Below are 13,361 nucleotides of genomic sequence, written 5' to 3'. Positions count from 1 at the left end.
GACCTCAGAGTTGCCGCTGGAGCTGGAGATAGCTTTTAAGCCCAGGAAGTTGGGAGAGAGATGGAAGCGTGCTCATTGAGGAAAACAGGGTACCAGAAAGCCAGCTGTTCTGTCCCGAGACCAGAGAGCTGGGCAGCGTGGAAAGCAAAGAAACTCTTTTGCCTGCGCCAGGCCAGTCTTTTCTTAGAGATCCTGTAAGGGCAATGTGCCCACTGTCCCCCACACCCTGCAGTCTGTGGTGGGAGTGAGGAATGGCTCTCAGGAAACAGTCCCAGCTAAGCAGAAGACGAGGCCTCAGAGCTGTTGACTGGGGCACTCAAGGGACACAACCCACTCAGTGTCTCCAGCATCACCTTCCCGGAAGGCTCAAGGACTGAGGAACTGCTTGTGTGGACCACGACAAAGGACTGGCTTCCCAGGGCCTGTCTCAGGTTTGATAGGGAAACTGAGGCAGAGGACATGGAATTTTACTAAAGCCATATTTCCTACAGCAAATGCCTTATAGGACCACAGGAGGTGGAAAATGTGGACAAATAAAGCAGAGAATGATGTGTCAGCTGTAAGAGTTTGTTACTGGGTCTGAGGACAAAGTTTCTGCCTTTCTGACTTAGAAACCCAAGAATCCACAGTGTCGCTGTGTGTTACCATGATAAACACCATGATTAAAAACCAAGTCTGGGAAGAAAGGGTTTATTTAATCTTCCACCTCCAGGTAACAGTTTATCAGGAAAGGAAGTCAGGGCAGGAACCTGGAGGCAGGCACTGAAGCAGAGACCACCGAAGAATACTGCTTACTGGCTTGCTCTCCCTGGCTTCTGTTCAGCTGGCTTTCTTACACAGCCCACCCTCCCTGGCTAGGGATGATACTCCCCACAGAGGGCTGGGCCCTCTTGCATCAATTAGCAATTAAGAAATGCCCCACAGAGATGCCCACAAGCCAGCCTGATTGATGTGGTTCCCACGTTGAGACTCTTCAGATAACTCTGGGTTGAGAGCTGAGGCTAACTAGGAGGCATGGCGAGTTTTTCCTGCCTCCTTCCAGCCTTCTATGGCTTAAAGTAGAATTTCCTCTATTCAAAGTGTTTAGGCCTAGACGTGTTTCACATTTCAGGGCCCCCACCCCTGATTTGGGAGTATTTGCATATACATAATGTGCTATCTCAGGAATGGAGTAGAAAGTCTTCATGCAAAATTAATTTCTGTTGCAAGTATGCAGCCTAAAGGTAATTTTACACAATATTTTTAGTACATCTGCATGCTGGCTGCAATCTAGCACGTGAGGGGAGGTGTGGAATTTTCCACCGTGGTGTTATGTTGGCACGCTAAAAGTTTTGATTCAGGGAACATTTCACATTTTGAATTTCACTGGGCATGGTGATGCATGCCTGGAATCCCAGCACCTGGGGGGCTGGAGAGATGGTTCAGAGGCTAAGAGCACCGACTACTCTTCTAGAGGACCTGGATTCAATTACCAGCACCCACATGGCAGCTCATGGCCTTCTGTAACTCTAGTCCCAGGAGGAATCCATTGCCTTTTTCTGCCTCCTCGGACACCAGGTGGACATGTGGTGAACAGAATTACATGCAGACAAAACACCAATACACGTAATATCAATAAATAAAAAAAAAGTAGACATTTTTTCTGGCACTTGGGAGGAGAAAGAAAGAGGACCAGAGCTCAGGTCATCTTTAGCTATGTAGAGTTCAAGACCAGCCTGGGCTCTTAAAAAATAACAAAACAAAATAAGTAAATAAAAATAACCAAACAAGCAAAGTTTGGAGGTTCAGATTAAGGATATGAACTCAATTCTGTCTTCAAATGACCACGGTGCCTCTGTGCCCTTAGGAATCCATGACTCTCACCCTGTAAAGGGAGAGAGCCAGGATACAAAGGAGGAAATCCCTGGACTGCTGCACTAGGGATCTCACAGTGAAAAAGTTTCCAGAATCTTTTTTTTTTTGAGGAGGGAGGTCCCAGATAGTTTCTCTCTGTAGCCCTGGTTGTCCTGGAACTTGCTGCGGGGACTAGGCTGGCCTTGAACTCAGAGATCCACCTGCCTCTGCTGGGATTAAAGGTGTAGGTCACCATCACCTGGCAGTTTCCAGTATCTTATAGAACCTACTTGTCTGTGTTTCCGTACAGGGCTCTGCAGGGCTAACACCTCCTAGTAGGGCAAGGAGAGTGAATGACTGTTGTAGAGGCCTGTTGTCTACCAGGCCCTGGGCTGGCATTCTGTCTTTGTGTCTTCATATGTCTGTCCACGGGCCAGGGCTGTAGATCAGGGGAAGAGTGCTTGCCTAACATTCATGAAGGCCTAGGTTCAATCTTCAGCCCTGCCAGAAAAGAAAAAGAAAACACTGATTTGTTGCTTTGACAAACAGGAGTCCGTTTCCATTTCTCTTAGACTGTGCCTGTCTGTAAGTAGCTGCTGTGTGACTGGCATGGACTGGGTGCGTGCTGTACATTCCCAGAATTCTCAGGCATCTCCATGGCCCCTGCTTTCCCAGGGAGGTTTGCTCCTCTACCTAGAGCAAGGCTCCCTCGACAACGGGGCCCCTGTGGCTCTCAGTGACTCACTGAAGTAGCTCTCTCCTGAGCGTGGGCGAGGGAGGAGGCTGCGGCAAAGTGGGAGGTGGAGGCATCTTTCTTGAGCAGCTCCACGGTGAAAAGGCTCACCTAGTGGAGAAGCAACTCCAGTATTCTCTTCCTGTCCACCACCTGAGCAAATTTCTCCAGTTTCAGTCCCCACCCACCAGCGTGTATAATGGTGAAGACTCTTCCCACACCCCTGGGTTCCTTTGTTTTTACAACCAGAGTAATCCAAAGGATGCAAAGGGACCGAAACAGCTGAGCTTCTGGGAGGAGTCGGTGTGGTCCCTCAGGTTACTCTTCCCCTCTGTCCTGCATTCACCATCTCACCTCACTCCATTTCCTCTGCACACAGAACTCCTGGGAGTGATGGGGCTCGAACCCAGGGCTCCAAACGTGCTAAGCATGCCTCCACCACTGAGCTACACCTCCAGCCCAGGATTCTGTTCTGTCCTGTTGGTTTAGCTTTGCGTCACAGATTCTCTGGTCTCTATTTCTACTATAGTTAGACTATGGGTATGTGTCATTGTGCCCAGTTGTTTGTGTGTGTGTGTGTGTGTGTGTATGTGTACATATTAACTTTTTCCTTTAAACTTTCATTTGAAATGTCAGCTGAGGGATGAAGGCACTTTAATCCCAGCACTCAGGAGGCACAGGCCACATGGCTTTCTGTGAGTTCAAGGTTAGCCTCGTATATATAGCAAGTTCTAGGCTGGCTAGGGTTCTATATTGAGATCTTGTCTCAAAAACAAATCAAAACAACCCCCCCCTCAAAAAACAAGAAATAAAACCAAAGTCAATTGAAATGTCATATAAAATAGACTTTATTCAGCTTCTCAATTCTACCCAAGCCATTTATCTATCTATCTATCTATCTATTTATTTTTGAGACAGGATTTCTCTGTGTAACAGCCCTAGCTGTCTTGGAACTCACCATGTAGCCCAGGCTGGCCTCCAACTCACAGAGATCGGCCAGCCTCTGCTTCCCAAGTGCTGGGATTGAAGGTGTGCTCCACCATAGCCGGCTTTGCACCTTATTTTTATATCTGAGACAGCAGTTGCTATGGTGCTAAGTCAAGTCTTGAACTCAAGATCTTGTCTTTGTTTTGCAAGTGCTGGGATTATAGATTTGTGTCATCACACCCAGCTTCTACACTCGTGTGTGTGTGTGTGTGTGTGTGTGTGTGTGTGTGTGTGTGTGTTTATAGGCCAGAGGTTGATGTCAAGCATTTTCCTCACTCTACAACTTACTTTCTGAGACAAGCTCACTTCCTGAATCTGAAGCCTGCCAATTCAGTTAGACTGGCCGGCCCGAGAGTACCTGGAATCCTCCTGTCTCTGTCTTCCCAGTGCTGGGATTACAGGCATGTGCTACTGTGCCCAGCTTTTATGCAGGTGCTGAGGACCAAGTCCTCCTGCTCACACAGCACTTTATGGAACGAAACACCTCCCCAGCTGTCGTGGACTATTACTTTAACTATGGAAAGGTGTGTTAGTTTAAACTTTGCTTAACGATGTAAAGAGGCGCTGCTGTGCGTGGCTAAGGCACCTGATTGGTCTAAGAAAAAGCTGAATGGCCAATAGCTAGGCAGAGAGAATAAGTAGGAGGAGGAATCAGGCTCAAGAGAGAGGGGAGAATGAGGGGGAAGAGAGGGAGACACCAGCCAGCCACAGAGGAACAGGAAAGTAGGACAACACAGAAAGAAAGGTAAAAGCCCCGAGGCAAAAAGTAGATGAAAAGAAACAGGTTAAGTGAAGTTAAGAGCCAGTGGGACAAAGAGAAGATAAGGCCGAGTATTCATAACTAATAATAAGTCCCCGTGTCATGATTGGGGAGCTGGCTGGTGGCCCAAAAGAAAGCCTGCCACACCCAGCCCCTTTCCTCACTCTCTACCTCCAGCACAGTGTCAGGCATAGATAAATACCTGGTGAATGGATGAATGAATGAATGAATGAATGAAACTTGGGGAATTAGTGAGATATGCAAGTAAATGGCAAATAGAGCATGAATTACTACTAGAATCCGTGATGGCGGGAATAGGAGTTATTTTTCATTCAGATGATCAATAGCACACGAAAAGACTTACCAAAAAAGAACCTATTGTTTACCCACCATAATGGCTTTTTTTTTTCTTTAAACAATACCAGGTGGTCGGAGGATGTGCAGCAACTGAAATCCTCATCTCCTGCTGCTAGAGAGTAAGTTGTTATGGCCAATTTGAAAAACTGTTTGACAATACTTACTAAAGAGACACATATGCCAACCCTGAGACCGGGCAGTTATGCTTGGAAGTATACATTCAAGAGAAATGAATGCATGCGTTCATCAAAAACACACCCCGAAATGTTCATGGTGGCTTTTGTCATGGTAGTTCCAACCAGCACGCAGTGAAGATACCTATGGACAGGATAACAGAACAATTACTCAGGATACACTCTTATGGAAAAATACAACACACACACACACACACACACACACACACACACACACACACTCTCATGGCACAGGGCTGGGGATGCACCTCGTTTGATAGAATGTAGCCGAACATTCATAAAGCCCTGGGTTCAGTTCCCAGTAGTGCATATATCAGGCATGGTATAAAGAAGTTCAGGGTCATCCTCAGCTACATAGGAAATTAGAGACCAGCCTGGGCTATAGGAAACAGTATCTCAAAATGAGACAATAACATAGCTAAGCCAGGCATGGTGGTGAATGCCTTTATTTTCAGCTCTTGGAGACAGAAGCATGCTGATCCTGTTGAGTTCAGGGCCAGCCTGGTCTACATAGTGAGTGCTGGGTCAGCCTGGTCTACATAGTGAGTGCTAGGCCAGCCAGGGCTATATAGTGAGACAATGGTAAGAATGGCTGGCTTGGGGATCTGAGCTGGACTGGGTTCTGGGAACGCCTTGTGTCTTCACTTGGCTGACAGGGATATAGACACATGGATCGATACACTTGATTAATGTACTTTATAAAGAGTTATGCTCTGATTTAAAAGGTGGATGTTACAAACAGCCAGGCAGAGGGGAAGCAGAGAGCTTGGAGTTTCCCCATACCATGGAAGTACAGGGGGGGATAGGTTTTCAAGGTGAGGGAAATGGGTCACATCAGATACCAGAAAAGCCTGGGTACAAGGCCTAAAACATCGTTCTCTGGATCCCATAGCTGACAATTCATTTGTCTGGGCTTTCAGTGGAGCAGCCATAGCTGTGAGCTTAAGAGCCATTAAGTGGTGAATGAATGAAGATCATGAACACAGAAGAAAGAAGCAGTGGCGATGGACGGGGGAGGCTACAGTCAAAGGAAGATTTCTTCAAAATAGAAACTTGAGTTATGTGTAGTCTGAAGGATGGATCCAATTTGGAGGAGAGGACTGAAAACATAAAGGAGAGAAAGATTGAGGGGTGGCAGGAACTTCTTGGGACAGAAACATGGGGGTCCCAGGGACACCAGCTTAGGAATGGGTTGTTACAGCCAGGTTGTAGTGGTGTCCTCGGTTGTAGAGCAGAGGCAGGAGGATCTCTATGAGTTTGAGGCCAGCCTGGTCTACAAAGTGAGTTCCAGGACAGCCAGAGCTACATAGAGAAACCCTGTCTCAAAAAAAACAAACCAAAACAAAAAACTAGGGTTGAAAGTTACTAGATAAAAGGCATGCATCTAGGTATCATATGTGACTTGGACAAGGTTCTACCTCTCTCTGGGCTTTGATTTATTTTCTGTTAGATGGAATTTAAATATTTGTCACAGGTTGTGGTCTGTTCTCTCTCCTCTTTATATCCAAACTCCTGTGCCTTCCAGTTTTGCAGTTCCGAGTATTGCATCTATCCATATCTTTCCTATTTTGTCCTGGATTTCCGCAACTGGTCTTGCAGTGTGCAGCCAGCCATTTCCCTCCGACTTCTTCACAGGGCACACTGGGGGCTCCTCTCCAGCCCCGACTCCCCTTATAGCTTGTCTAGGTACCCTGAAATGGTAGACATCCAGCTGTATGTCATGGTGTCTCCTGCCCCTTTGTGCTGGCTTCCCTGGTCCCTCTCCCTGGAATAATCTCCCGCATTCATCCCACTCTTATTCCTTAAAGCTTACTCAATTTCTACCTGGAGCCTTCTTCCCCATGGGGCTCTGTGTTCCCCGAGGTTCTGCAGAACCTCATCAGACCTCCCCCTTGCTTCTGTCTCATTTAGTCACATCTTTGTTTCCAAGTCTGTCTCTGATGGGCTGTGTAGGGAAGGGATTGTGGATTTTTCCCCCCATCTTTATTATATACATGATGTCTAGCATGTTTCCCGACACACAGAAGGTATTCAGAAAAAAAAAAATTTATGGAGTGAATGAACAGATATAGCACCATCATCGCCCTCTATGTTAGGTCTTAGAGCGATAGTCTGGAAGTGCTTATGAAATAGATCATAAATCTGCTGTCTTCAGCTCAGAAACAGTTGTTTCCTTGGCCAGGGGCTTAGAGAGGAGCCAGCGCTGGTGGTAACACTGGCATGAACATGTGTACGGCTGACATCTGCTTACACCAGCATCTCTGTGTCCTCTGCCAACCAGAGGCACGCTGTTTTTCCTCCCGCTCTGACCACTGTGGGCTTTCAAGTGCTCTAATTTAGAACTCGTCCTGTCAGCAAACATCTCTGTGTGACTTGTTAGACTACACTAGCCTCTGGATTAACCCCCCACCCTACAAATGCAGCTTGGCCTCCATTTTCACAAGTTAGAAACTTGGATTGAACTGACCACAGATTAAAAGTATCCCAAGGGTAGGGGATAGCTGACCGTGTAGACTTCTTTATCCTGTTGGGATTTCCTCAACAGTGTAAGTAGTCACATGGCATTGCTATCTGGGAATGATTTAAAGTGTACAGTGGATGTATGTAGGTTACACATCAATCTGGCGCCATGATATATCTGTGAGATTTAAGCATTTGCAGATTTTGGTATCTGCAGCGGTCCTGGAATCAGCTTCCCTGAATATTAAGGGATGGCTGTATAAATTAAGCCCTACTGATGAATATCAATACTGTTGTCCACATCAGAGTGGGCAACCAAACTGCAGGCTGACTTGCTACTGCTTTTCATACTCAGCATCCTTCAAGAGACCACGAGGAAGTCGGCAGCCTCTTCCCAGGATGCAACGCTACCGGACCAACAAATTTCCACCCTCCTTCTCTGAGCCCAGAGAGTAGCGCCAGGCACCAAGCAGTTTAGTTGTTTCTCGCGCTGTTTCGTCCTCCTCTGAGGACAGTAAGATTCTGTCAGGCACAAGGTTAGATAAAGAATGGACTTGAAGAGTCCATGTCTGCTAAGTCTCTCGCCCAGCTCAGCTCTTTGAGCCTGTGTCCACATCTGTCAGGTATATGTATTTGGAAGGATCGTGGTATAGGTAGATGATTTCAGGGCCCTTCCTAGTTTTCAGGAAGATGTAAGGAAGCTGGAGAAGTGGATGGGAAAGAGGACGCTGACCTCGAGAAGGCAGCTTCAGTGTGTCAGTCCACCCGGGCATACGTGCCCGCCCGGGAGCCTAGGAAGCCGGCCACCCATGAAGCCCGCAGCTGGCCAGTGCCCCCGGCCCTAGAGAAGTATCCAAAGGACCCTTGGCGAGGTAGGGACGCTCAGTGGCCTGAGAACCGTTGGCTGGTCACAAACCTGGCTCCGGCAGGGCAGGGATCAGCCTGGTCCCAAGGGGCGGGACCAGAGCAGCGGCGGTGGAATCAGGAAATTCCTTTTTACTGTAGGCCCTCGCCACCCCTTTCCAGGGTACTGACTTGTCCCGACCCAGGTTCCCCGGGAAAAAGAAAACGAAATACGCCTCGGGTTTCCCCTCGCAGATCTGGGGTTCGGAGCTCTCGTGGGACCGCAGCAACACCGGTGCGCCCAAGTTCCAGGCCTTCCCGCCGCCAGGGAACCGGGCCAATCCTCGGCGACTCCCGCGACTCCTGAGCTCAGTGCTGTTTGGTCCCCGAGCTCCGGGAGGCGTCCCCCGGCTCCACTCCGGTTCAGCTTAAGGTGGTGTCACATGAGCTGCGGGGGAGTGGGAACCCAGGGAGTGGGCGGTGGCGTGCACGCCCGGAGGGGGCCGCCCAGTCCACCTATATGCACAGGGACCGGCCTGACGGATGCCAGGAATTCCCAATGAGAGGCGCTGGGGGGAAGTTTGGGCAACTCGGCCTGGCCAATGGAGAACCTCGGGAGGGCTCTGCCCCTTCTCCCCGCCCCCGCCCGCCTCGGCTCCGGCAGCGCGAGTGTTCACCGAGCGCAGTGTGCGTGGAGATTAGGTCGGAGCGCGCGCCCCAGGAAGGCAGTCCGCGAGCTCCAGCCGCCGCCGTCAGCCGCAGCCGCAGCAGCAGCCTCCGCTAGCAGAGCCGCGGCGGAAGCGGGCTCAGGGGAGCGAGCCCGGCCCCGCCAGCCCAGCCCAGCCCAGCCCAGCCCTGCCGACTCCCTCCCCACGCCCGGGCAGCAGCTGCCGTCGCCTGGAGAGAAGGTGGAGGAAAAAAAAAAATCCAGCCCCTAGCACGCGCGCACCATCATGGACCATTATGATTCCCAGCAGACCAACGACTACATGCAGCCCGAAGAGGACTGGGACCGGGACCTGCTCCTGGATCCGGCCTGGGAGAAGCAGCAGAGGAAGGTTAGCAGCTACCCCCACCCGCCGCATCCCCGGGTCCTGATCCCCTCTGCCCGCCGCACTCCTGGGCTCCCGGCTGGAAACCAGTTCCCGGCGCGCAAGAGCGGAGGCGGGGACAGCGCGGCCACTGTGAGGTGGGGTATTGGGTTACAGGCACCGGGCGGAAGAGGGGAGCACCCCTGCCCTGTAGCCCGCGAACGGCGAGCCGCAGCTCCGGGAGGTGGCCCCGCCGGCGGGCAGGTCGCCTCGGGGCGGGTGGTCTAGGCCACCCCGCTGCTGCCGAAACCATGCCGGCGTGGGCAGGGCGTGGGGGCGGTGCTCCAGAGGCTGGGGCTGAGACTTCGGCTCCATGGCTGCTTTACTCGGGATCGATTTTCCCCTTCCTCCCCTTCTTCCTGGCGCCTCCATATGGCGTGCGGTGGCAGCGCGCTTCCTGGGCCGCCCCTGGGGCTCTGTACCGTAGGGGCGAGCTGCCCTGGACTCTGCGCCCCTAGCCGGGTCGGCAGACAGTCAGTCCGAGCGGGTGCCGGAGGGTTTGGCGGCCACCTCGACATCTACCTGGAAGTGGACGTGCTGGAGTGCGGCTGGGGCCGAGAAAAATCGGGGGGCGTTCGCGGGCTCCCCAGGGCCCTGTGGGGGCGGGGTCAGGACGGTGAACCGTTTTATTGCTTAACTCGGTGAGCTGGTGGCTGCAAGCCTAGCGTCTGCGTTCTGCTCCACCGACTCGCTCTTTTCCTGGTGAAACGCGAGTTGGGGTAGCTTGGCTCTAGTTGAGGGGCTCCGGGGTGAGGGATAGTCTCAGAAGATATTTGAGGTCCTTCTCTGAGGATCCCTGCTTAGCCACGAGCTGTGTCCTAGACGCCATCAGGCGAGGTCCTGGATCTGCTGCCCGGTCTGGGCTGGGGAATTGGCGATGGGTCCCGAGTGTAATGGCTAGTGGTAGGAAGAGGTCAGAAACCACTTTTGGCCAGGGGGGATGGGGGTAGGGTGGGTGGGGAGGGTATTAACCCTGCTGCGGCTTCCTGCCTGCGCAGAAAGCCCTTTCCCTAGACAGCCACGTACCCTGAACCCCCCTCCCATTCCCGTCCAGTTCCTCCCCATTTCATACCTCCCCTCCCTTCGTGATCTGGGTATGGGGGGGGGGACAGGATGGCGCGTCCCTCTGGATAGTGCGGTTAGGGCTGGGCTTGAGGGAGAATGCTCATGTCCAAAAATGGTAACATTCATTCCCTTTTTAAACTTAAAAGGGGGGGGGGAGTTTAGAGAGCTGACTGAAGTTTTTTTTTCCCCTTCAACTAAAGGCATCCTGTATTAGCTCACTCAGGATTCCTAAGCCCTGAAACGGTGCCCTTTTACTCACTTCATCAGACAAGCAGAGGTAATTTAAAACACACCACAATGGGCTTCCTTAAGCAGGCGACCTGGGGCCCTGCCCCTGTCTCCTACAGCAACATCGACTTAAGAGAGTCCCTTGGCTTTGAACTGAGTTCTTTGTAATGTATTGGTAGCTTAAAGACTCCGCCCTCTTCCTGTCCGCCCCCTCCCCCTCTTCTGGAGCTGAGGGCTGAGGGTCTTTCTCCCTGTTTTACTCACTGAGTAGTTTTATTTCCTGGAATGGGAGGAGAAAAACGCGGTGAGCTGATCCGAGACTCCCACGGCGGACAAGGGATCTCTCTCCTCTGCTCGGTTCTCTTTCAAAAAAAAAAAAGAAAGAAAAGAAAGAAACAGAAAGCAAAACAAAACAAAAAAACCCAAAAACTTTCTCAAGAGGGTCAGGAGGGCTGGGATGGCAATGGTGGAAATCTTGGGATCTTCCACGGAGAATAGAAGTCCCTTTCAGGGGTTCACCTTTGAGCTGGAAGAGACCGGGGTGGTGGAGCTGTTAGAGCCAGACCCAGTGAGGGCTGTGGGACTCCGGTCCTGGCATCCAGACACTGAGTCTTGGGTCTATGTGTTCACTCATTATTAAGGAATGAATGAATGGCTGAATGAACGTATTCAGTGAGGTTGGAGAGAAAATGATAGATTCCCAGAGAACTCTGACCTGGGAGGATCAGACCATCTAGGGGATTTGGTCATCTCTGGGCGTATGTAACACAGGTAGGCTGATGTTGGCTAATGTGTGCCAGCGTGGTACCTGTTCTATCTCGTAGATCCCAGCAGCTCTGTGAGCCAGACACATGTAAGGATGAGTAAACCAGGATAAGAGAGAAGTAGCCCGGGCTGGGGGCTGGTGTGTGGTGGACCGGGAGGTAGCTGGAGGAAGGATGGGAAGGGAGCTAGGTCTGACATCCCAAGCCAGAGGGTTTTGGTATCTGGGAATCCGTATCTGCTTGGGTTGATAGTGGGGGCCTCACAGAAGACCCCCTGCTTTTGACTTGGAAAACCTGGTCCAAGGTTGTGGCCTGGGCCATTCATTCTCTGTGTAGCCTTTTGTGAACGTCAGGTTCCCTGTCTGCAGAATTTTGGCCCTGCCTAGTTCTCAGGAGAATGATAGGGATACACAGAGGGGCCATTTCTTAAGGCAGAGCAGCATCTTGTAGGTTTTGATTTTCTTTCTACAGACTGGGAATGGAGAGGGTGTTGTATGGGACCATTGCCCACAACGGAACAGGGCTGAAAGAGGCAGGGGAGAATTGGGGTGGTGGTGGTGGCAATGTGCAGTTGGAGTCAAAGGTTACATCACAGAAGGCAGAGGAGAGCCTGCCTGCTTTTAGCTTAGCCCTGGTGCAGCGTGGCTGTTGGTGAGACTGTGGGCAAATCATTTCCTTCTGTCGGCTCTCTCTGCGTGGTTTATGTGTGGGTCTGCCTGTGTGGTGGCTAGAGGCTGGTGTCTGGTGTCTTCCTGAGTTACTCTCCACTTTATTTATTGAGATAGGGTCTCTCTATGTCCCGCCCTGGCTAACCTGGAACTCTGCAATGTAGAACAGGCTGGCCTCGAACTCACAGAGAGATTACATGCCTTTGTCTCCACATGTTGCCAACTCTCCTTTATTTTTGAAAACAGAGTTTCTCTCACTGAACCTGGAGCTCTTGATTCAGCCAGTCTGGAGGGTCAGCAAGCTCCAGGGATGTCTCTCTGCCCCTGCCACTGCTGGGGTTACAGGCATATGCCACTGTACCCAGCTTTTTATGTGGGTGCTAGAGATTGGATTAGGTACTTAATGCAGAAAGTCCCTTAGTGACTGAACCATCTCCCCAACCCTGGCTTTTTTCTAGATATAGTTCCACAAATGCTTGTGAGCAGTGACTGTGAGCTTGGTCGAGTTCTAGGTGTTGGTCGTGGAACGCCGAGTAAGATAGAACCTGATGTGTTTCTGCCCTACGAGACTCCCCTTCTCCCAGCTCTTACCCGTTCCTATGAAATGATGTGGTAGGAACTGCTTCCTTGGTGGAGGTGGATGCAGGTAGAAGCCTGAGCAGGCAGGAGGTATGACTCAAGGAGCCCAAGGGGGGTGGGATGGCTGTGCTTATAACCCTTCGCCAAAGAATGCTTTGGGGCAGAGTTCTTGGCTGGTCTGCATACTTCCAAATGCCGCCGTGGCACAGAACCTGTGAACTGGAGGAGATGCAGCTCTGGTCGCCTTCCTGACTTCCAGGCTGAGGTCTGAAGCCATCTTTCTCTCCCGAGACAGTTCTTTTCGTGATGGCCAAAGACCTCTCTGTGTTCCCTCACAGAGATCTTACCACACCCTAAGATGTACGTGCACAGAAGTCAAGCGGACTAAAGAGAATACTGACTTGGTGTTAGGTCCCGGACCTGTCCGCTCACTGTGACCTTGGGCCGGCTCCTTTCTGCTTTGGGCTCCATAGTTGTGAAAACTAGCTGATGCCGTTTTAACTGGAGATGTGAGGAGGTGGTCTTGTCGTTCAACTATATTCTCCTCTCTGATGTCTCGGAGGTTCTGGGTGACCGTGTAGTCCCACAGGTGTCGGCCCTGGTGCTTTTTCACAATAAGACATCTAATCAATACTTGTTGAGTGAGTAGCTGTTGAAACAGAGCGGCGTTGGCAGGTGAATGGAAATGGCTGTGGCTAAGACCCAGATCCCAACGCTGCACCAGTGGTAGGCTGGGTCTCGGGGAGACAGGCCTCCTCATTCACACTGTTTTCTGGGTAGCTGGACCATCTCCTGGGAG

The 13,361-nt window shown here is 51.1% G+C and overlaps 1 protein-coding gene and 1 long non-coding RNA gene across 4 annotated transcripts in view; one reads left to right on the top strand and one right to left on the bottom strand.

The window, feature by feature from the left end:
* Positions 1-2,008: 2,008 nt before the first annotated feature.
* On the bottom strand, positions 2,009-8,728 carry LOC119089000. Its single transcript, XR_005092768.1, has 3 exons — positions 8,241-8,728; positions 4,835-4,988; positions 2,009-2,334 (listed from the first exon to the last, which is right to left on the bottom strand). It is a non-coding gene; the product is annotated as an uncharacterized LOC119089000 (long non-coding RNA).
* A 123-nt stretch (positions 8,729-8,851) lies between these two features.
* Actn1 (actinin alpha 1) overlaps positions 8,852-13,361 on the top strand; it is a 98,204-nt gene continuing 93,694 nt past the window's right edge. For 2 of the 3 annotated variants that reach the window (XM_028876129.2, XM_028876128.2), the window contains exon 1: positions 8,857-9,225. In XM_028876129.2, the coding sequence (XP_028731962.1) occupies positions 9,121-9,225 (105 nt within the window). In that variant the 5' untranslated portion in view covers positions 8,857-9,120. Of the gene's footprint in view, positions 9,226-13,361 lie in introns of all 3 variants that reach the window. The other variant, XM_028876130.2, reaches the window with a different exon arrangement.

The sequence above is a fragment of the Peromyscus leucopus genome, chromosome 14 (genome assembly GCF_004664715.2).
Source record: "Peromyscus leucopus breed LL Stock chromosome 14, UCI_PerLeu_2.1, whole genome shotgun sequence".
Taxonomy (NCBI): domain Eukaryota; kingdom Metazoa; phylum Chordata; class Mammalia; order Rodentia; family Cricetidae; genus Peromyscus; species Peromyscus leucopus.
The sequence above is the reverse complement of the archived record's forward strand: the minus strand, read 5'-3'. Positions and strand labels throughout refer to the sequence as shown.